General features: G+C 43.1%; 1 protein-coding gene across 4 annotated transcripts in view; it reads right to left on the reverse strand.

Moving 5' to 3' along the window:
• The window catches only part of PTPRK (protein tyrosine phosphatase receptor type K), a 1,016,831-nt gene that overhangs the window by 546,980 nt on the left and 446,620 nt on the right, over positions 1-23,231 (reverse strand). For all 4 annotated transcript variants that reach the window (XM_033939071.1, XM_033939068.1, XM_033939070.1 and 1 more), the window contains exon 7: positions 6,863-7,156. In XM_033939071.1, coding sequence (XP_033794962.1) covers positions 6,863-7,156 — 294 coding nt within the window. The remainder of the gene's footprint in view (positions 1-6,862; positions 7,157-23,231) is intronic.

The raw sequence follows: 23,231 nt of genomic DNA on the forward strand, positions 1-23,231 counted from the left end.
CCGGCACCTCACAGGTAAAAACCGAGCAGAAGTATCCATTGAGTAGTTCGGCTTTGTCTGAGTCTTGAGTCTACATAGTTACCGTCAGATTTCCTTAGGCGCACAATCCCGTCTGTGTTCTTTTTTCTGTTGCTAACATACCTGAAAAAGGACTTATCTCCTCTGTTTGCATGCCTAGCTATATTTTCTTCCATCCGGAGCTTGGCATGCCTGACTGCTGTCTTAACAGTTCTAGATTTCACCAGATAGGCTTCTTTAGCTTCCGGTCGTTGTGATTGTTTGTAGGATACAAATGCTCTTTTTTTTTGCTTTACTAGTTCCGAGATCTCTGCGGAGAACCATTGGGGTCTATTATTTCTCCGTCGTTTACTCATGTTCTTTATGTAGAGGTTGGTTGCTTCCTGCTGGGTAGATTTCAGAGCCGACCACAGTACCTCCACACTGTCCATTGTATCCTGGTTTTGCAGTGCCTCATAGACAAAATCTCCCATGCTCTGGAAGTTAGCTCCCTTAAAGTTAAGGACCTTTATCAATGTATTTGACCTAGTAACTCCCTTCCTGAGGTGAAACCACACTATGTTGTGGTCACTGGAGGCTAAAGCCTCAACTATCGAAACCTTTGTGACACCGTCTCTATTGGTGAGCAATAGGTCCAGAATCACCTGATCCCTGGTGGGCTCCAGCACCATCTGTTTGAGGTGTGCTCCTCGTATGGAAGCTAGTAGCCTCCTGCTGCCACTGGTTGTAGCGGTAAGTTTGTTCCAGTCTACATCAGGCATATTGAAGTCTCCTAAGCACAGTGTCTCCTTGCAGAGTGATGGTCTCGATGTCTTTGATTAGTTCTTTGTCAATGTTGTCTTGGAGGTCTGTACACAACACCAAAATACAGACATTTGTCATTGCCTCTGGCAAGGTTCACCCAGAGGGATTCCCCCGTATACTTGACGTCTATGATCCTGGTAACTTTCATGTCCTCTCTGATGTATAGTGCTACCCCTCCTCCAGTTTTGCCTTCTCTGTCTCGACGGAGCAAGTTATATCCTGGCATAGCCATATCCCATCCATGGGACTCCGAGAACCAGGTTTCCGGTATTGCTATCACATCTAGGTCGGCATTTTTTATTTCTGTTTCCAATTCCAGAATTTTATTGCCCAAATTACGTGCATTAACATACATAGCTGTCCATTCTCTGTATTTGTCCGGTCTGCATGGAGATTTTCCCGTTTGAGTTAGTTTGTCCCCCTCAGTACTGTCTTTGATGCAAATAACTTACCTCAGACTCAAAAATGGAGTGGTTATTTACCCTACAAGGATAAGAGTGGGTCCCCTCCCCCAGCACACCTAGTTTAAAGCCCTCCAGAGCAGGCGAGCCCGACGTCGTCCAAAGACGTTCTTCCCTCTTCTGGTCAGGTGTAGCCCGTCTGATCCCTGCAATCCTTGAAGTGCCTCTCTGTGGTCCAAGAAGCTGAAGTTCATTTCTCTGCACCATCCATATAGCCACTCGTTTGTCCAACGGATACGTTCTTCTCTAGCTCTCCCCTTGCCTCTTACTGGAAGGATGGAGAAGACCACCTGTGCCTCCATCTGTTTCAGCTTCTTGCCTAGGGCTCTAAAGTCTTCAGTTATCTTGTCTGGGGTGTTCCTGGTGGTGTCGTTCGTCCCAACATGGATGAGGAGCATCGGGTAGTGGTTTTGGGGCTTTATAAGTCTTCCTAAGCAGGTGGTCACATCCTGGACCCTGGCTCCTGGCAGACAGCAAACCTCTCTTGATTGTAGATCAGGTCTACATACTAGTCCCTCGGTGCCCCGCAGCAGGGAGTCCCCGATGACAACCACTCTGCGCTAGCGAGTCCCGTGGGTTAGGGGGGATTCCCGCGATCCCCGTTCCGTGCAGACCTCTACTCTGTGCTTCTTGGGGGGGGGGGGGTGTTGATCCATTGCTTCTGGAACCGGGGTCATCCGCTGGGCCTCAAGATTACACTCCTGGATATCTTCCTGAATTCCGCTGGCAGGTTGTTTTTCTAGAAGTTGGAATTTGTTCCTCAAGGTGATCTGTGGGGGTTGATGTAAGGGTGCTGTGCTTGTATGAAGAAGAGGAGGGCCTTCTGTGTTTGCTTGCTGAGGTGACTAGCTGCCAGGTGTCAATGTCTCTAGCCTTTTCTTGCACTCCAGACGTTACTTCCAATGCTGTAGATCTGGTCGGTTCGGGCGTCTTGAAGATGGTCCTGTCTTGTTGCGCCTGCTCGGAGGCTTGGGATACTTGGGACAGTTCTTGGGGGCCTCCATCGATGAACTCCTCATCTTCTCAGATACTTCTCAGGTGCAGCACTTCTTCTCTCAGACTCATCAGCTCTTGCAGAATATCTCCGACAGGCAGTTGCTGGAAGACTTTTGTCTGCACTGAGACCGAATTCTTTAGCTGGGGCACAGCTTCAGTCTGCACGGAGACTGTGGCCGTCCTCTGGATCTCTTCAACAACCGGGATGCTGGTTTTGATTGCAGTCCTGGAGCTTCTAGTCTTCCCTGCCATTCTGAACTTCTCACTTGCTTCCCACTTGCTGCCTGGTGGTGACTGCTTGGTTAGCTATATTGTCTGCTGGGTCTGCCTGGTTGTGTGTCTACTACTGGGACTGCCTGGTTGTGTCCTCAACTGGGACTGCCTGGTTGTGTTCTCAACTGGGACTGCCTGGTTGTGTTCTCAACTGGGACTGCCTGGTTGTGTGTCTGTTGGGCCTGCCTGGTGGTGCTGGTGTTTTGTTATTGCTGGGTCCTCCTGGAGGTGTGTTGTGTGTCTGCTTGGACTGCCTGGTGGTGTGTCTGCCTTTGTTAGCTGTGTTATCTATTCAGCGGTGTTGTCTGTTTACCTGTGGCGTCCTTACCTTGCTGCTGTTGTGTCCTTACCTTGTTGCCTCCTAGGTGTCCTTGTGGTAAAGAATTGGCCCTTCTTGAGGCCCTTTGCAAAGGCGCTCTTGCTAAGGCGAGCACCTTTGTTACTCGCCTTCATCGCACGCCGAATGGCTGTGCGCCGTTGGCTCGACTCCTTTTAAGGAAGAGCCCGGTCGATCAATACTGACGCAGTGGGGGTGGGCGGAGCTACTGTCGCTGCTGCCCCGATCGTATTTCTCCTGCTCTCCCTTACTTCTCCTTCGCTCTCCCGCACTGCTCCTACTCTCCCTTCGCTTCACTCTTCCGCTGTCGCTGCTGTAGGCTTGACGCCTTTTAAGGAAGAGCCTGGTTGATCTCTGCTGATGCGGTGGGGGTGGGCAGAGCTACTCTCACCACCACCCTGATCGTATTTCTCCTACTCTCTCTTACTTCTCCTTCGCTCTCCCGCACTGCTCCTACTCTCCCTTCGCTTCACTCTTCTGCTGTCGCTGCTGCAGGCTCGACTCCTTTTAAGGAAGAGCCCGGTCGATCTCTGCTGACACGGTGGGGATGGGCAGAGCTACTCTCGCCGCTGCCCCGATCGTATTTCTCCTGCTCTCCCGCACTGCTCCTACTTCTCCCTTCACTTCTCCTTCGCTCTTTTGCTGAAGGAGAAGGAGGATCAGCAACTACCCAAGCAGTGACACTAGAGATACTCCTGCTATCAAGAAGGTGGATGTGAAGGTGGAGAAGACTGCCTCAGATATGGAGCTATTGGTTCAGAAAATGGATACTTTTTCAGATAGTTTGGTTAAAGTTAAGCAAGAATGTATGGATAAAATACAAACTGAGTCAGCCTTGAAAAACTCAATTACCACTATAATTAAAGAACAAAATTTTGCAGCTCATAAAATAGAAATGATAGAGAACTTTAATAGAAGATTGAACTTGAGAGTGCTAAACTGCCCAAGGATACCGGCAATATCACTGATTGAGATTTTCAAAAAATTTCTTACAGAATGCTTGAATTTTTCCGCAAGACCAGATCCCGCTCATAAACAAAGCATACTTTTTACCTGTTTCAAAAAGAAATTCTGATATACCTAGGGGTGAGAACTTGGTCTCTGACAAAGACTTGCAAAATCTTACGGCAATATTAGAGGAGTTAAATTACGGCAATATTAGAGGATGTTAAAGAAAGAGCAACTTTAATTGTTAACTTTATCTTTGAACAAGATCTTAACTCTGTTATGAGGTTATTCTTTAAAAAGTCTGGAATACTTTTTTTGTGGTCAACGTCTATGGTTATACCACGATGTAACTAGAGTAACCCAGGAAAGGCGAAAAATGTTTTTGGGAATGAGAGAAGAGACAAGGAAGCTAGGTGCTACTTTTTTGTTAGCCTATCCATGCAAATGTGTTATCAAATTTATGGGTTTAAAATATGTGTTCTTCACACCAGACCATCTAAGATCCTTTTTAGATCTCAAGGGTTTATCTAGTGGTGGGAGTGTAGCTCAAAGTAATAATGCCAGGTTGTAGCATTTAAGTCTTTTCTTTGTATTTTACTGCAATCCTACTCCCTATAATTTCTTTATTTCTCTCCTCCTCCTAAATGAGGTCTAAGGAAGAGTTAAGTTTCATAATAATTTTTATTTTAAATGTTAGAATGCTTTATGATGTTATTCTTGTTGGAACATGATTCTGTATTTCTATATCAAGTAGTTTATACTTGTAAAGTAAGTTAAATTTAATAAAAAAATAAAATACAAAAAAAAAAGAATTCCAGCATTTGAACATTTGAATAATCATCCCTACCAGAGCTAATTTTTTCTTGTTCCTTTTTTGGATTATAGACTCATTAGAACGCTAGGCAGGAGGGGGAGAAGAGCCGATGAGGTTGTTTCCCTTTCTAGTGCGGCTGTTAAAGTTAATTTGCTGACAGCGCACTGGGATCTGAGGCCACTCCCCTTATAAAGTATATCTTGTGAAGATTTAAGACTGAAGATTGTTGGAGATAAGTTCAGATGGAAGAGCACTTATCACTGGTCTCTACTTTAAAGTATTAAAAGAGAGTACAGAGGGGTATTATTGATTGTATTCAGATTGGTCTCTCTGCATTCTACATATATAGTATAATGTGATTTATATAATCACCTGTCCTTGCCAATTATTTTATATCGGCCACACCACTAGATCAATTCGGGTCAGGATCATAGAGCATTTAAGTAAAATCCACCACAGGGATGAAGCGCCTCCTTTAACCCAGCATTGGCAACAGCAGTCTCATAAACTGGAGGATTTGAAGTTTGTGGTTCTGGAGTCCCGAATCTGGTATGTGGCAGCAATCTGCCGACCTATCTATGGAAGAAGAAGCAGTCTTGGATATACCACTGGCAGGCGGTGGTTGCATTAGGTTTAAATCGCATAGTGGAGTGGCGGGCATTCCTGTACTCATAGATATTATTTAGCTGAATGGTGATGTCATGAAACCAGAAGAAGTATCAGAAGAATTAGAAGTATCCACCAGCGGCGCCGAGAAAGAACAGGAGCGAGATTTGGAAGGATTTTTCTAATAATTCAATTTTATTTTTTCATTAGGAAGAAGCTAACCTCTTGATAATTATGAGCGAAAGTGGGTTCTTTGAGGAAGCCGTTTCGGCGAAAAGCATCGGAACCCACTGCAATGTGACAATGCATCAGTTATTCAAGCTATTTCAGCTAAGTACTTTTTTGAAGAAATTACAAACAAAAATACAGTTTAAATAATATAAACAGTTTATTTAAATTATAAGAGACTGTGTGTTATGATTGACCAAGAAAGCTGCATTTAGGGGCTTGTCCCCATTTGTGATTTCTCTACCGTTTAAGGTTCTGAGCACGTTTAGTCATCATAAGAGGAGTGTAACAAGTTAAGTGGGTGTCCTATATGCTATTTTCAGTGTTTCTTTGGGCTACCAGTCAGACTGTTATAGCCTGAGACCCCAGATTCCCACAGCTCCTCACAAATCTTTGAAGGGGGGGGGAGGGAACGCAGCCAGCATCCGATAAAGTCCTCGGGATGGACACAGATGCTCATACAGCCTCTGCTCAAGCTCTGGTAACCAACAGGAGCAAGCTTTGCTACTAGGGGAATAGTCCCTGAGCCACTAAAAGTATTAGTTCAGGCTGACTAGATTGGTGCCATGAGAAAAAGGGTTGGCCTCCCAGCTATAGATCTCTGACAGTGAGAGTTTGTGTGTCTTCTCCCAGGCAAAACTCTCCTAGGAAACCTGGGACCTCTGTAATACCGAGAATCCTCTAAAAAGGAGACCAAAAGGCCAGAAAATAAACCAAGCAGATCAGAAAGACACCTTCAGCTCCCATGTAAATGGAGAAACTGAGGAGCAGAGCACAGTGCAGAGATAAGGGAGGCAATGCCAAAAAATGTAGATGACACTTTCTACACAATCTTGCGAATAAAGGTGAATAACCTACTTGTTCAAGATTCATATGTCAAGACTCATATCCCTTTTGAACTAGAAGACTAAGTTATTTCTTGAAACAAATATTTCTCCCCACCATGCATAAAAAAATAACCAGGCAGACAAAATAAAACTATAGCTCTATTGAGCAAAACACACTGCTAAGATATATGCATTGATAAAAAGTAAGCTTCAAGAGGACATTTGGAAAGGCTACATTCTTTGAGGGTGTGTGTGTGAAGGGGGGGCCCACGGGGCTCATCACGATGCACAGGAAGGGCTATTCTTCCATTATCTTCATACCCAGTACAATTCCCCATCAAGCAATGCATAGCTGCAAGAATTTGTGCTTTACTGAGCATAACTCTAGGGGCGTTAAGACCTCTTCTCTATTTAGAAACTATTATCCGAATTTACCATATTCTTTCATTTCTATTCTTACTGGATACATCAATTAAAATTATAATGACCAAATGAGTCTATCGACATAAATAATTCATTAAAAATGCCCATAGGTCAAACAATGTCTTACCTGCACATTTGGTTCTCGTGATAAGTGGTGGTCCTGACTGGCCAGTGCCTCCTTCTCCAGGCCTGGTGAGTAGCACCCGGATCTCATATTCAGTGTCTGGATCCAAGTGCCAGAGCTTATATGTTGCTGCATTTACAGCATGGGTTTCTATCCAAGATCCCGATGTCATACGATATTCCACTTCTTTCAAGATAATTGGACCATCGCCAATGATAGAGTTGGCATTCAGTTGAATTAGCAAATATGTTGGGCCAACACCCAGCAGTTGAGGAGGTGCTATGGGTCGTGGTGGCTCTGCAAGAGATCAAAAATTTTCAGCTCGCAAATGAACAATTAGATGGAAAGTTTTTAAAAAACTGCAATCCTACCAATATTATATCCAGAGCTGGAAGCATCAAAATCCAGAATACATACAAAAAGCTTCACTTCAAAATCTATTTTCAATGGGAGCTATGCACATTATTTCTAAACCACCATATATACAGTGGAGAACAAAGACCTCCAGGAAAACCACCTTCAAGTGGGATTACCACACCTCCCACTACTGGTCAGAAAAACTCCACCTAATCACAAAAAAAAAATTGACATTATAATTTGAAAAATATACAAAATAGAAAAAATGTGTGTCGCTTTGGCAAGCCACTGAAACCTCATACAGAAACAGCACAATATTGTAGCAAAAAACTTTTCCACTTTGCTGGATTCCTTCCATCCAACTGAATGCTGTTAATCTTCAGTCATAATTGCCATCAAACTCCAGTACCCGAAAGGGACTCCCCTTTTGCTAGAAGCTGCATCAGGGAGTATCATTCATCAGATAAAATACTAGTCATGACTATTCCATCAAATTTTCACCAAACATCTTGCTGATCATTGATTCTCTGCCATACTTTTCAAAATGGCCATTGACTAGTATTTTGTCAGATGAATGATACTCTTGATGCAACTTCTACCAAAATGGGGAGCCACCAAAAAGGAGGAAAAAAGGTTGACTCAAATATAAACTGGGGTGTTAATATTCAAGTGCAGTGCTCATCCCTCCCAGGCTCTACATCCAGCCCCCTCCCTTACTCTCTCGCTTACTAGGCTCTGCACCTAGGCCCCACCCTGGCCCCAGGCCCATTCCTCATTCCCTCCCCTGCCAGTCTCTGTACCCATTCCTCACTTGCTCCCCTGCCAGTCTCTACACCCAGCCACCATCCTTCCCTGCCCTGCCAGGTTCTGTACCCTGCCCTCTCCCTCCTGATGCCTTACAGGCCTCTACTGGGCCTGCCGTTAAGTCCTGGTGGTCCAGTGATGGATGGGCTGGGACAGGAGGGATCTTTCTTGCCTCCTGTCCCAGTTGACTCTAAGAAATTTTACCCCCAACCCCCGTCCCGCATACCTTCGGAATCCCTGGTGGTCCAGCGATGAACTGAGACAGGAGCGACCTTCCTTTGCTCCTGCCTGTGCAGAGCCACCAGCTGATTGGCTGCCGTGAGCTCTTGCAGGACTGCACGGGCAGGAGCAAAGGAAAGTTGCTCCTGTCATGGTTCACTGCTGGACCATCAGTGATTCCAAAAGTATGCAGGGGGAGGGAGGTTGGGGGTAAAACTTCTTAGAGTCAACCGGGACAGGAGGCAAGAAAGATCCCTCCTGTTCCTGCCCACCACTGGACCACCAGGAGTTTAAAAGGTATGTGGTGGATGAGGTGGCAGGAGGAAGATAAAAATTGTTAAAGCTGGCTGGGGCAGGAGATGGGAGGGATCTCTCCTGTACCAGTCCACCGCTGGATCAACAGGTCTTATGGCAGGCTCGGCAGAGACTTACAACAGGCTCGGGGGGAAGGGTGGATGGGGAGGCAGCTCAGCACTGACCCAATTATAAACCAAGACCCCCATTTTGGGGCCTTTATTTTGGCCCCAAAATCTCAGTTTATATTCAAGTATATATGGTGTATTCATTCGTCTTTACTAGTTTCAGAGCTCTAACGAATAGCATATTTTACCATTCAGGTGAACATGAATAACGAAACATTCAGCTGAATACGAATATCAAATACATATAATGGGCACTGAGCTTGAATATAATAAATAAAAGAAAAAGCATGAAATTAGAGGAAATCATGTAGTTATTTCAGTAGGGTTAGCATAGTAGAGCTCCAGATTCATATTTGAATTTAAATCACTATTTGGCCTCATATGAATAATGTATTTGGAGCACTATTCGGGGCCAAATTGAACTGAATATGAATATTCCATTCAGCCCTAATTCTACTTCACTTCTCCTCAGGAACTCTGCTCATTGAGTAAATTATTCTGTGCCCTTCTCCTCCCATCCAGACATCCTCCTTTCTACCCTGAAGTGCTGTATGCCTGGAATAAAATTCTTGAATTTGGTGCCCCCCTTTTGACCCTTTTCAAATCCAGCTTAAAAGGTATTTTTTTGCAGCTGCTTTTTCACCTTTGCCCAATAGGCTCATGTTGTTTTAACTAGGCTCACAATAAATGAAACTCCCTAATATCTTATTTCTCCTGTTTTGCTTAAATAAATTGCAAGGTCCTCAGAGCAGGGACTGCCTCGTGCAGAATGGTGTAGGTCTAGTGTTACTGGAAATGAAAAATAGCAGCAGTAGTACAGGTAATATTATGGGAAGGGTGCGGGGACTGAGACCATGCTGAAGCCATTAAACAAAATGAAACTGAAGTACCTTGTGCTAGAAAGGACAAAACAGCTCTGTAAATTCCTATCCTAAGCATCACATCATTTATCCAAGCAGAAGCGCCACAGTTCAAGAACCACCAAAGCGGCACATTCTCATAATGAAATAAATCCACTAACAAACACGAATGGTGCATTTCCATTCCAGATGGCTCGTATTTGGACTAATCTGTTTCAGTTAATTAGGCAGCAGTGCTAAATTCATCCTCACACAGCCTGGCAGTTTTGGAACACTCAGCATTTGGAATATTGCAAGAAGCGTGAAAGTATACTATTTATACCAACCCAGTCTAAGAATAAAGTTAACCTCAGAGAAGCAACTAACTGATAAGAAGGCACAAAACGCACAAGATTAAGAAGTTGACACCGACTCCATCAAAAACTTTATTTTATTTTTTTATTATGAGACCTGATCATTTTGTGTTAGATATCAATATTTAAAAAAAATCAGAAAAAAAGTAAGATCAGTTGGTTCAATTACTTTTTCAGTATTTTCTGGGTTAAAATACGCTTCCTGAAATCTGAAAGTACATTTATTGCATCTATCATGATAGCTTGAAATCTGCCCTTTAAGATTCGCCAGATGAGAATCACTGAGCTCCGTTTCGACAACATTCTTGAAATTTGAGTTACTTAAGTTGGGATGAACTTGGATAAGGAATGTAACATCCAATCTAAAGTTTGATCCTCAACACTCAACTCAAGCAATATCTTGAAATCTGTCCAGTGATGGAGAAGAAAATCTCTGCTTGCTCTTTTTTGTAACTCATCAGTTCTTGTTTGGCATTTTTACTTCAGTTAACTGTCCTACTCTTTTAATCTGTTCCCAAAGAGCACAAAGCTTAACTCAGAAAACATTTAAAAGTTAGCTCAACCGGTTTGCAAAATATGTGCTATCACTTATTAAAAATTTTGGAAAGTATTCCAGTTATGCTCAAAGGTTTTAAACTAAATCATAACAGTTGAACTAATCGGAAGAACCAATTCAGTAAATGTAAAGACCTAAGGATAAACTCCCCCCCCCCACACACACACACGTCTTACAGCTTGTCTTTCATCCCTCACAATTATCTCTGATATACACAGTACCCAAAGGAAAGCATTCACACTACACCATACTCAGTCATTTGCTTCTCTTTACTCTGATTAGCAGTCAGGGCTGCCCAAGTTCGGTCCTCGAAATCTACTGGCAGGCCAGGTTTTCAGGATATCCATAATGAATATGCATGAGAGAGAGATTTGCATTCCAAGAAGGCAGTGCAGGCAAATCTCTCTCATGCATATTCATGGTGGATATCCTGAAAACCTGGCCTGCCAGTAGATCTCGAGGATCGGACTTGGGCAGCCCTGGATTAGCTTATACAAACACTCAGAGAGGTTTATACAAAATACAGTAAAAATGAAGAATCACATTCACTAAGACAGCATAGACAGATCTTTCAGAAAAATTATTACAATTCACAAACAGAGAAAGATTGAGACAGAGGTGAGAGGATCTGTACTCCTGGCCAAGCTACATCATCTTAGGCCAAGGAACACTGTTCCCTCAGGAGGTACAGCATTCCTAACACAAAATGCTTGCTACCCCTTTGAGCTTTATTTTTAGATGTTTCTTAGCAGAGGCAAATGCATAGTCATTCGCTCTGATTCTTGCCTAGGCATAGCCAAACCCTGGATTGTGCCAGTTCTCATGTTGCTAACAGGACTTCTTTATTTGTAAGTCACTGATTTACAAATAGGAAGTACAGAATATCACATCTCCAAGGCTACCCATGTAGCCTTATGGCACAAGGGACCTCTAACTAGTTCTACGACCCTATTATGTGATTGTTAGAGAAAAAAAAAGTATTCACAGAGAACGAATGCAGAAAAGGGGTCTAGGTGGTTATTTATTGCAGTCTAAGGTTGTGAAAGACAGAGAACCATAGGAGAGAAAAATTTGTTGTTAACCAGAAGAGAATGAAATGCCTCTATATTTTAGCATTCAGCAAGATCATCTTATAGTGTCTGCAGCATAACATTCATTCCCCTTAATGGGCTCAAAGACCAATTTAATGTCCTATCCTGCTTCTTCTATGTGCGTTGGAAACAAAAGCAAAAGGTATGGTGTGGAAATGTAAAAAATTAAAGTATCCAAGCCACAATATTAATATTACATCTCCATTCTCTAGCATAAATTGTATATAAAACAATAAAAATTAAGCTAAATTCGATCCATTTAAATTGTGCTTAAAGTAGCTAAGTAACAATAAAAGCTTAACAGCCTATAAAAACAAAATATAAAACTTAGAACAGATGATTAAAAAACAAAGTTTACTCTATCAGGGGTTGGGAACTCCGGTCCTCGAGAGCCGTATTCCAGTCGGGTTTTCAGGATTTCCCCAGTGAATATGCATTGAAAGCAGTGCATGCAAATGGATCTCATGCATATTCATTGGGGAAATCCTGAAAACCCGATGGGAATACGGCTCTCGAGGACCGGAGTTCCCTACCCCTGCTCTAGATAAAAACTTGACAATTGCTACATGGGCTTCTTTCACAAGATTGTTCCATAGCAATTGGATGGCAAATGAAAAACGTACTTCAATAATTTCTATCGATTAAATACGTATGTCACAAAACTTTGGCTACAACTGAAAAGTTGTTTATTCTCAAAACTTAACGGTAAAATCCGACAGGCTGCTACTGAGGTCGCTATTGTAATGATTTCAAAAAGGAAGTCATTCTCAAATGACACAGCATGCAAATGAGGTTTGCAGATGTTCACATACGTTCGCTAAATTTACTTGAGATGAGTCGCTGGTAGTAGTGATCAGCACATGCGCAGAATACACCCGCATATGAAAAAAAAAAACCACCACCCCCAAATCGAAGATCAGCAGAAGAGATGTCCACTCTTTCACTGCGCTCACACAACCTCCAGATACCCATCTCTGGCAGCGGGAATGCCCACTCCCTCCTGCACGGTCACACAATCTCACAACACCCCCCCCCCTTCCCTGGCAGCAGAAGGGATACCCATTCCCTGCCATCGCCCAACCTTCTCAACTCTCCTGTCCCAACCTATCTTATTGATAAAGTCTGGCCAGAGGGACACCTACCTGCTCCGGCTGGCAGCCTGCCTCTTACAAAATAGTGGACCTGCCTCTTTCCGGTACATTCTTGGATGTGCCATGGAGGGGCCTAAGGCTCTGATGGGCCCAGGCACTTAAAACCCTTCCTTAACAGCATACAGTTCAAACCATCTTCAACATCCCTTGTACTGTAGTTAAACACAAGAAAGAAGTCACCCGTCCACAGTAAAGGATGTTGTGAGAAATTTATTGAAGACAAAGAAGGTAAAGAGTATTAGATTTAATGTACATCCACCTGAATGGGTGGAACCAGCGATGTGTTGCACCAGATCAAGATCTGAGATAAGATGTAGAAACTCTCGTGTGAAAGCAGACGAGGTGGAGATTAAAGCCACCATGTATGATAGGGAAAGGGGGTTGTAATTTGTGGTCAGTTAGAATACACTTCTCCCTCGGTATTCGCGGGGGATAGGGGCAGAGCCGGACCGCGAAGTGTGAAAAACCACGAATAACTTCTCGTCCAGCTCTGACCTACCCCCGCCTCACTCCTGCCTTCCCCCCGGCATCCCAGCCTTACCTGGTGGTCTAGCGGGCTTTCAGGGCAGCAGCGAACTTCCTACACTCCTGCCCCATGCAGATCGCCAATAGGAAATGACTGCCGTGAGTTCCCATAGTCTCTGGAGACTACGACAGGAGCTCACGTCAGCCATTTCCTTTTGGCAATCTACACGGGGCAGGAGCGTAGGAAGTTTGCTCCTTCCCCGAAAGCCCACTAGACTACCAGGTAAGGAATAATCTATAGCGCTACTAGACATTTTAATTCCTGTAGGGAGGCGGAAAGTCCTAAACTATGCTTTTTTTTCTTCCCCCCCCCCAAAAAAAAAAAAAAAATTGTGGATAATCGAAACCGTGAATAGGGAGGGGGAACTGTAGTTTGAAGTAAGACAAAGGAGCTGACAAAGGGAGGAGGAAGATGGTATACTAAGAGAAGAGATAAGGCGAGGACAAAAAGAAAATCCAACAAATCTGTGAAAATACGGTAAACAGAAGACAAAGAAAGGTACTGCAGACAGATGCACAAGATGCAGGCAAAGTTTATTTTAAACAAACAGATTGTTGCGTATAAATGTACCACTTTATATGACATATGGAACCCAACACGGTCCATATTTCAAACAGTCTTCCTCAGGGGTCCCAAAAAGTGGTGGTAATTCAGGACACGCAACAAAGGCCTGATCTATGTGTTGTGTGCAAAAAATGGCAATTATATGCTGAAAAACAACTGATGCAAGCCTTTGTTGTGCGACCTGTATTACCACCACTTTTTGGGACCCCTGAGGAAGACTATTCGAAACACAGACCATGTTGGGTCCCATATCTCATATAAAGTGGTACATTTATACACAACAATTTGTTTGTTTAAAATAAACTTTGCCTGTAATTTGTGCATCTGTCTGCAGTATTTTTGTCTTCTATACTAAGAGAAAATCCATGGGATGGGTAGAGAGAAGAGTGAAACTTAGTGTTTCAATGAGAGGGTTAGGAGATGCATGATCCAAAAGCTCAACAAGCCTGCTAACCCCCTTAGGGTTGGCCCAAGTATTAGCAGCAATCCTGCCATGGATACCTTATCCCGTGGTGTTGGGAAGAGTCTTTCCCCACTTGGGGCTTGATTGGAAACAAGGGATTGGCTGGACAATCTAGTGACTAGGACAAGAATCTTCAAGAGTTCTTTCCTTGAATAACCCAAATCTTTTTGGAGATGAAAGTGAGAGCAGGTCATAGTGCCGGAAGTCGAGTTCAACTGAGCAGGGATCCAGAACCCTGGAAACTGCCATGGACTCTGCACCTCAGCTGGGGAGCCAAGAACCTGCAGAACCCAGCCTAACTAATGATCCCTGGATTGGGAAAGACCTGGGAACCGCAGAAGGTTTTAAAAGAGCTCAAGCTGAAGATGAATCCCTTGGGAAGCAAGAGCCCGGGAGGGCTAAACTCAGGAAAGCCCCAAATCCCTTATTTCATCATTAAAAAGGACTTAGCATAGGGGTCCCTGGAGGGAGAGGAAATAGAACAATTATTAGTCCTTCAATCGTTCAGACACAAGGTTCTACAGTTTGCCCAGTGTCACTACTTACGCAGGGATAAGACTCAAGAACACATTTTAGCCCGATTCCACTGGCCAGGTATTTATAAACAGGTCTTTTGTCAAACCTGTCCCACCTGTCAAGTGAGCAATCCTACTCGGGTTCCACCGACTCCACTTGTGCCAGTCCCCCTGGTTGATGTCCCTTTTGAAAGGATTGCTATGGATTTTGTGGGGCCCTTGGAGCGGACGACCCATGGGAACAAGTACATCCTAGTCATCCCTTGACTATACCACGTTATTCCAAGGTGATCCCTTTATGCAACATGAAAATTGCAATGGTAGCCCAGGCTTTGTGGGAAATGTTTGCCTGCATGGGTATTCCAAAGGAAATTCTCACAAACTCAAGGCACCACTTTTATGTCAAGGACAATGAGACAGTTACGCACTCTGTTGTAAGTCATGACCCCGAGAACTTTGATCATCCTCAAACTGATGGCCTGGTCAAGAGTTTTAACAAGACCCTCAAGCAAATGCTTAGGAAGTTTGTGACAAGAGGATGGAAAAAATTGGGACTCATTCCAGTTGTACATAATGTTTGCCATCAGGGAGGTGCCCCAAAGTTCGACTGGGTTCTCACCCTTTGAGTTGCTGTATAGGAGGAGGCCCCATGGCATGAAGAATGTAGTAAAGGAAACCTGGGAAGAACCACTTAACCAGGGAAGAAACTTGGCTGAATTCATACTCATGATGGAAGACCAAATGAAACAGGCTGGAGAAGCTGCTCGAAAATTTCTGGAGAAAGCCCAGCAGAGACAATTGTTGGCGTACAACATCCAAGTGGTACTGAGTTCTACAACCCGGAGAGATAAGGTCCCTTGTCCTTCTGCCTTCCTCTGATGTCAAGGCCCCTATGAGGTCATAGCTCAGATTGGGCCAGTGGATTATACAGTGGTTCGACCTGATCGGAGAAACAAGACCAGAATATTTCACATCAATTTACTAAAATTGGATTCCTTGACCTCGGCCTTGGTCCAATGGGAGGCCTTTGGCTCCATGGGTGAAGCAAACCTACAGCCACCCAGACACCATTCTCAGATCAGCTGTAGTCCTCCCAGAAAACTGATCCAGTGCAACTGATCTTCCAAAACAAAGACATATTTTCCATGAAGCCAGGATGAACTCATTTAGCCACACATGAGGTCATCACGGAGCCTGGAGAAGTTGTCTTCCAATGACCTTATCGGATCTCTGAGTCTCGACAGCATGCGGTGACAAGGGAGGTTGAAGACATGTTACAGATGAGAGTCATAGAGGAGTCCTCCGGTAACTGGTCCTTGCCGATAATTCTGGTGCCAAAGCCCAATGGAAGCACAGAATTCTGCACTGACTTTCGGAGGGTAAATGTGGTGTCCAAAGTGAACGACTTAATCGACCAACTAGTGAAGGCTCAATTCATTGCCACTTTAGATCTGACCAAAGGGTACTAGCAGGTACCCCTTGCTCTTCAAACCAAAGAAAAGACAGCCTTCTCCACCCCAAGGATTGTTCTAATTCAATTTGAAAGGAAGCTCCAGAATGAGAGGGCACAGAATGAAGTTAAGAGGTGATAGGTTCAGGAGTAATCTAAATAAATACTGTTTTGTTACAGAAAGAGTGGTAATAATAATAATAATAATATTTTTGTATACCGCAATACCACAAACAGTTCAGAGCGGTTTACAATGCAAGAGACTGTACATATACAACGAAGATACAATGCAAGAGAATGTACAGCGAAGATAGAATGCAAGAGAATGTACAATGCAGTTGTGGGCAGTTTACAGTGTAAGAGACTGTACATATACAGCGAGAATACAATATCAGAGAATGTACCATGCAGTTGAGAGCAGGCACTAAAGAAATTTATCAAAGAGGTAAGATTTGAGAGATTTCCTGAAGGATGAGTAGCATGGAGCAGATGAGATGAGGGTAGTCAGGCAGTCAGTCCATCTGCCAGCTTGGAATGAGAGAGTTTTGTTGAGGAATCTTTTGTAGGTGCATCCCTTTGGGGATGGATAGGTAAACAGATAGGCATTGCGTGTGCGATTGGTACCTGGGAACACAAAGTAGTGTGACAGGTATATCGGGGACGAGCCGGTTAAGGTTTTGAAGCAGAGGCAGGCGAATTTGAAAATGACTCTCGCTTCTATTGGTAACCAGTGAAGTTTTTGTAGTAAGGGCTAATATGGTCTGAATTTTTGAGGCCATAGATGAGGCGGATGGCGGTGTTTTGAATGAGTCTCAGACGATTAATGGTTTTCTTGTAGGAGCCCAAATATATGATGTTGCAGTAATCAAGGGTGCTTAAGATTAGGGATTGGACCAGCAGTCTGAAGGAGGGGAAGTCGAAGTAATGTTTGATGGTACGGAGTTTCTAGAGGGTGTAAAAACATTTTTTGACCTGGGCATTGGTGTGGTATTCAAAGGTCAGGCAGCGGTCTAGGATGACTCCAAGAATTTTGATGGTGGAATTGATAGGCTAAGTTAGACCGTTAAGTTGCAGGGTGGTGGTCGTTAATTTGTGGTTGGGGCTTGCAAGGAAGAATTTGTTTTTTTCTGGATTTAGTTTTAGCTTGAACTGAGTGGTCCAGTGTTCGACCATAGTGATTACTGATGAGATGTGTTGCTCTGTTTCTTGTGACAATGAGGAGATGGGGATGACGATTGTAATATCATCTGCATAAATATAGGATTTCAGCTTTCGGTCTGATAACATGTGTCCCAGCGATGCCATGTAGATATTGTTAGATGTGTGAAATAGTCTCCCAGGAGAAGTGGTGGAGATAAAGACTGAATTCAAGAAAGCATGGGACAGGCACATGGGATTTCTCTTATAGAGGGGAAGAGAGAGTGAATACTGCAGATGGCAGAGTGGATGGGCCATTTGACCTTTATCTACCATCGTGTTTCTAAGTGTTTATTCTTAAAAAAAAAAACCAAAAAAAAAAAACAATACTTCTCATAAAACCATACCATGAACATGTTGGTAGATAGGGCCACAGGTAGCAATTTTTATAGTTACCATCTTCCCACCATTGCACATGTCAACACTTACTCCAGGGCACCAAGCAATTTCTTCACTTTATAATACATTCTTTGGCAGGATAAAAAGAAAAGAAAAAACAGGTTCTATCCGTCTAAATTTGAAGACTCTTATTACATCAAAGAGGTTAAGAAGCTCCCATAGCAGCACAGTAAACACATACAAGGCTAAGTTTAAGCCAATAATAAATACGGAGTTTGGACAAATTCCTGGAGGAAAAGTCCATAAATTGCTGTTGAGACAGACATGGGAGAAGGCCATTGCTTGCCCTGGATTGGTGGCATGGAATGCTGCTACTATTTGGGGTTTTGCCAGGTACTTGTGAATTGGATTGGCCTCCATGAAGACAGGATAATGGGCTAGATCAGTGGTCTCAAACATGCGGCCCGCCAGGTACTATTTTGAGGCCCTTGGTATATGTATCATAATCACAAAAGTAAAGTAAAACAGTTTTTTGATCATATGCCTCTTTAACTATAAATTACAATATTATTATTAAGACTTAGCCAAAAGGAAAGATTTATAAACTATAAAGAGTTTTACCTCATACAACGTTGTCATTTCTTTAATAAGACTTTAACTATTTTTTCTGAGGCCCTCCAAGTACCTACAAATCCAAAATGTGGCCCTGCAAAGGGTTTGCGTTTGAGACCACTGGGCTAGATGGTCTGATCTAGTAAGGCTATTCTTATGTTCTTGAATGTGCCTCAAAATATTAATTCTTTTTTTTTAAAAAAAAGATTCTGTTGGGAAGTATAGACTTAGATTAATAGTATGACAACTAGAAATCTGCATTAATGAGACCAATGTACCCATGCATATTAAAAAAAAAAAATTCATTTGAGGTAAAAGTATACTTTTATATTAGCATATATGTTTTGTTTCTAGGCTCCTGAGGACAAGGAGATTTATTTATAAAGTCTCTTCTCATTTCAATAAATTATGCATGAATTTTAATCAGTTGGTAAATGAACAAGTAATTGTTCTGCAGCATTATTAATATTTTTTATAACACAATATACGATCAAACCCCGAGGTATGGTGTAACCAAAAATCCCAGAAGTACTGTAGGCAACAGCTCAAGCATGCAATCCCAATATACCAGATAAACTTTATTGATATTACCCAATTAACTTTCAATTAATGATTCTCATTCATTACTTCAAAACTAGATCATTCAAAATCTTTTGATCCTCACTTCCTCTTGCACTTAGGTAATTTGTGCACTTGACTTTCTACAGCTCAGGGCCAGCAAATTCTACAGCTAAAAGAAGCAACATGTTAATGGCAATTATATCAGTGCCACAGCAGAATAAATGAGCCACTGAGAGTGTGCTATTACCAAAGATTAGTAACATGTCTGCGATTATTAAGGGAATAAATTAAACAATGGAGGTGCTGCTGGCTGATTAAAATGCAATTGAGGGAAATCATTGTAGGCTTGAGCTTCCACAGATTAAGGGCTCCTTTAACTAAGCTGAGGTAGCGTTTTTATCGCGCGCTAACCCCCGTGCTACGCGGAAAAACTAACGCCAGCTCTATGGAGGCGTTAGCGTCCAGCACGCCTCTCTATAGGTGCTTTGGATAGAAAAATTTATTTCACCGACTTTCTCCTGGCCAAAGGACTCATTTTTAAAACATTTGGCCCTTTTTTTTTTTTTTTTTTTTTTAGCCCTTCTATTCTTCTGGCCAGAAGTGGAGAGATTGGCCATTATCCCTTTGTGTGCTTACTAGGTCATTATTACGGTAGTTTCATCATTTAGTTGTTATTTTATTTGAGAATGGGAGACATTTCTCCAGAGCAAAGGGACATAATGCTTTATTAAACAGTCCTGCACAAGGGGTAAATATAGGAGAAAGATGAGAGAAGCAACTTTGCAAACTAGAGGGCACGGACAAGCCAAGTATCCTGTGAAGAGAAAGAGGGGATCAAAGTGGACATACAGTCAGGTGAAAAAATTAGGACATCCCATGAAATAGTCAGTTCTTTCTTAAGAAATGTTCACATATCAATGTCATTTTTTTTTTTTTAATCTCTAGAAAAGAAAGTGATGTAATTGTAGGTAAACAACAAAAAGTTTCCTTGATTTACTCATGAAACAAAAGATATCCACAAAAATGTATATTCTGAGAAATAAATTAGGACACCCCCACATATCCTCCCAAAGTGGCTCAAAACACACACAGGTGTATCACATCAGGTACACATGATTAGAACATTGTTACTCAGCATTTTGAAGCAGGTTTGCCCTACTTAAACATCAATAATAGTTATGCTCAGAATACCTTATACAATCCAATGGGAATTCTGATTCCACTTTCTCAAAACGAGTCAGTGGTGTTGGAATTCTTCATCATTCCCAATACATGGAAAGTACTCAATATGTTTTTTAGAGATATATTTTTTTAAGAAAGATTTTTTCTCTCTTTTTTTGCTTTTTAGAGATTTTTTCTATTTTCACATCAATATAACTTATTATAACTTAAATAGCTTATATATAGAAAAAGGTTTAAAAGTGCATCACTTAACTTAAATCCTTATCGGTTCCCCTTCCCATCAGAATTCCCATTGGATTGTATAAGGTATTCTGAGCATAACTATTATTGAGGCTATCTTTTCATAACTTGAAGTGAGTCATAATAGTTTGGTAGACTACTTAAACATCAGACATTTAGTTTGGTGTGCTCCTGACTGCTGCGGTGAGAGTGAACACCATGGTGAGATCAAAAGAGCTGTCTTGAGGCCTTCAGACAGAAGATTGCCTAGTAAGGTATTTTAAAAGATCTCAAAAGAATCTGACATTACCATTCCACGGTCCAGCAAATAGTATACAAGTAGAGGACTTTCCAAACAACTGCAAACATGTCCAGGTCTGGCCATCCAAGCAAGTTGACCCCCAGAGCAAACCACAAGATGCTAAAAGAAGTCTCCAAATCCCTAAAATGGTCATCACGGGACCTACATCAGGCTCTTGAAAGTACATGCCTGTACAATCAGAAAGAGACTGCACAAATTTAACTTGTATGGGAGGTGTAAAAGGAGGAAACCTTTGCTCTCTAAGAGAAATATCAAGGCCAGACTGAAGTTTGCCAGAAAGAGCACAAACACCAGGACTTCTGGAATAGTGTTCTATAGACAGATGAGACTAAAATTTAATTATTTGGACACCAGAAAAGAGGACATGTTTGGTGTACACCAAATACAGCATTCCAGAAAAAGAAGTATGGGAAACAAGATTCTGGATCTAGAAACTGATGGAAGAAGAGGAATTGGATATAGTGGCGATCACGGAGACGTGGTTCACAGAGAACCATGACTGGGATGTAGTAATATACTGGGCTATAATCTGTTCAGGAAAGACAGTGTAGGAAGAAAAGAAGGGGAAGAAGCATTATATGTTAAAGATCATATTAAAGCCACAAAATTGCAGGATCTGCAGGGCAAGCAAGAGGCACTGTGGATCAATTTGGAAAGAGGGAATGGTGAATATATTTACATTGGTGTGATATTCAGGCCTCCTTCACAGACAGAAGTAGATAGAGATTTAATAGTAGACATTCAAAATATATCTAAAAAGGGGAAGGCTGGATGTTGATTGGGGTATCCCTATTGCAGGTTCCTCTAGAAGTAGGAAGATTCTGGATTCTCTACAAGGAGAACTGTTCCAGCAGTTGGTAATGGAACCCAGTGGGATGGGGGTCACACTGGACTTAGTGCTTACAAATGGGGAAAGTGTTTCTGATGTTACAGTGGTTGATCATCTGGTATCCAGTGATTAGTGCTGCCCAATTCAGGAAAAAAAATTTCAATTCGATTCAGCCTATTGAATTGGTTTTTTGATTCGATTTTCCTGCCCAATTGGGTGGTTTTTTTGTGTTTTTTTTTTTCAAACATCCTGGTGGATGTTTCCCCTTTTCCTTCTCCTAATCACACTGGCGCTGTGGTGTAAACAGAATAAACAAACAAAAAAGACTTTTCCTCTCTCTGTTAAATCCTAGCTCACGTTTGCGGTCTAACACCAGCTCTGGCAGAATACACGTTTCAAATCTGACATATTGTAATCACAAAACAGAAAATAGAATTAGTTTTTCTACCTTTTGTTGTCTGTTCATTATTCAAATCTTGTTGGTCCCAGGCTCTGGTTGTCTTCTGATAACTTGCTTGCCAGGGCCTCCTTCTTTCTCCATGCTAACCATTCATCTACCATCTCTGTCCTCCCCTTCTGTTTCCCTTCCCTCCCCAGGAGGTCGGGCATCTTTCCTTTTTTTTGTCTCACTCCACAGATCCACCTTTTCTTAACTACCCTTTCAACTAGCATCTCTCCCTCCTTCCCCACCACCCCAGGGTCCACCATCTCTCCCTTTCTTTTCCCAACTACCCACCTATCCAGTATCTCCCTGTCTCCCTCCACACCATCCCTTATGTCCAACTTCCCTCCCTAAATCTCATTGTCCATCATCCCTCTTCCTCCCCTCTATTTTCAGACCCATTATTTCTCCCCCCCCCCCAAAGTCTGGCATATGCACGTATCTTTGAATCCCCCTTCCCTCCCTCCCTCTGTGTACTTCTACACCAGAGCCCCCTCCCCTGGTCTATCCCCCCCTGAAGGCCTGCACCCCACCCCTAAAGGCCTGCCTGTCCCCCTTGAAGGCCTGTCCCCCCTGAAGGCCTGCATATCCCCCCCCTGAATGCCTACAACCCACCCCCCTCCCCCCGAAGGCTACACCACCCCCGGAAGGCCGCACCCTCCCCCCGAAGGGCTGCACCCCCCCGGAAGGCGCACCCTCCCCCCCCCCCGGAAAGCCTGTGTGTTCCCCCTGGCCTCCCGGAATCATTTTTCCTAATTTCAGCAGCCTGCAATAAGATCGCTGGCGCTAGTGATCTTTGCAAACTGCCATACGGCTTTGGAGTGTCTTCTCTCTGCTGTGGTCCCGCCCCTCCTCTGACATCAGAGAAGGGGCGGGACCGCGGCAGAGGGAAGAGAGCTCCGAAGCCATACGGCAGCTTGCAAAGATCGCTAGCGCCAGCGATCTTATTGCAGGCTGCTGAAATTAGGAAAAATGATTCCGGGAGGCCAGTGGGGAAGACAGAGAGCATAGCAGCGAGTAAGCCACTTCCCAACTGACCCTCCCCACTCGCCCTCTAAAGCAGGAGCGGCAGGCCAGCAAGAGGCAGCGCTGTCGCTCCTGCTTTAGGGGGGAGGGTCAGTCAACAAATCGGGAGGCCGATTTTTTGTCCTGGTAAATCGATTTGAATCAATTCACCCGAAGTGAATCTGTGAATCGATTCGAATCGTGACTCGGGCAGCACTACCAGTGATTATTGCATGGTACGGTTTAATATTAAGATGGGCATATAGAGGGCTCATTCAAAAGCAAAGTGTCCTGACTTTAAAAAACACTTTGTTCAGATGGGGGTTTACGTCA

The sequence above is a fragment of the Geotrypetes seraphini genome, chromosome 3, assembly GCF_902459505.1.
Source record: "Geotrypetes seraphini chromosome 3, aGeoSer1.1, whole genome shotgun sequence".
NCBI lineage: Eukaryota > Metazoa > Chordata > Amphibia > Gymnophiona > Dermophiidae > Geotrypetes > Geotrypetes seraphini.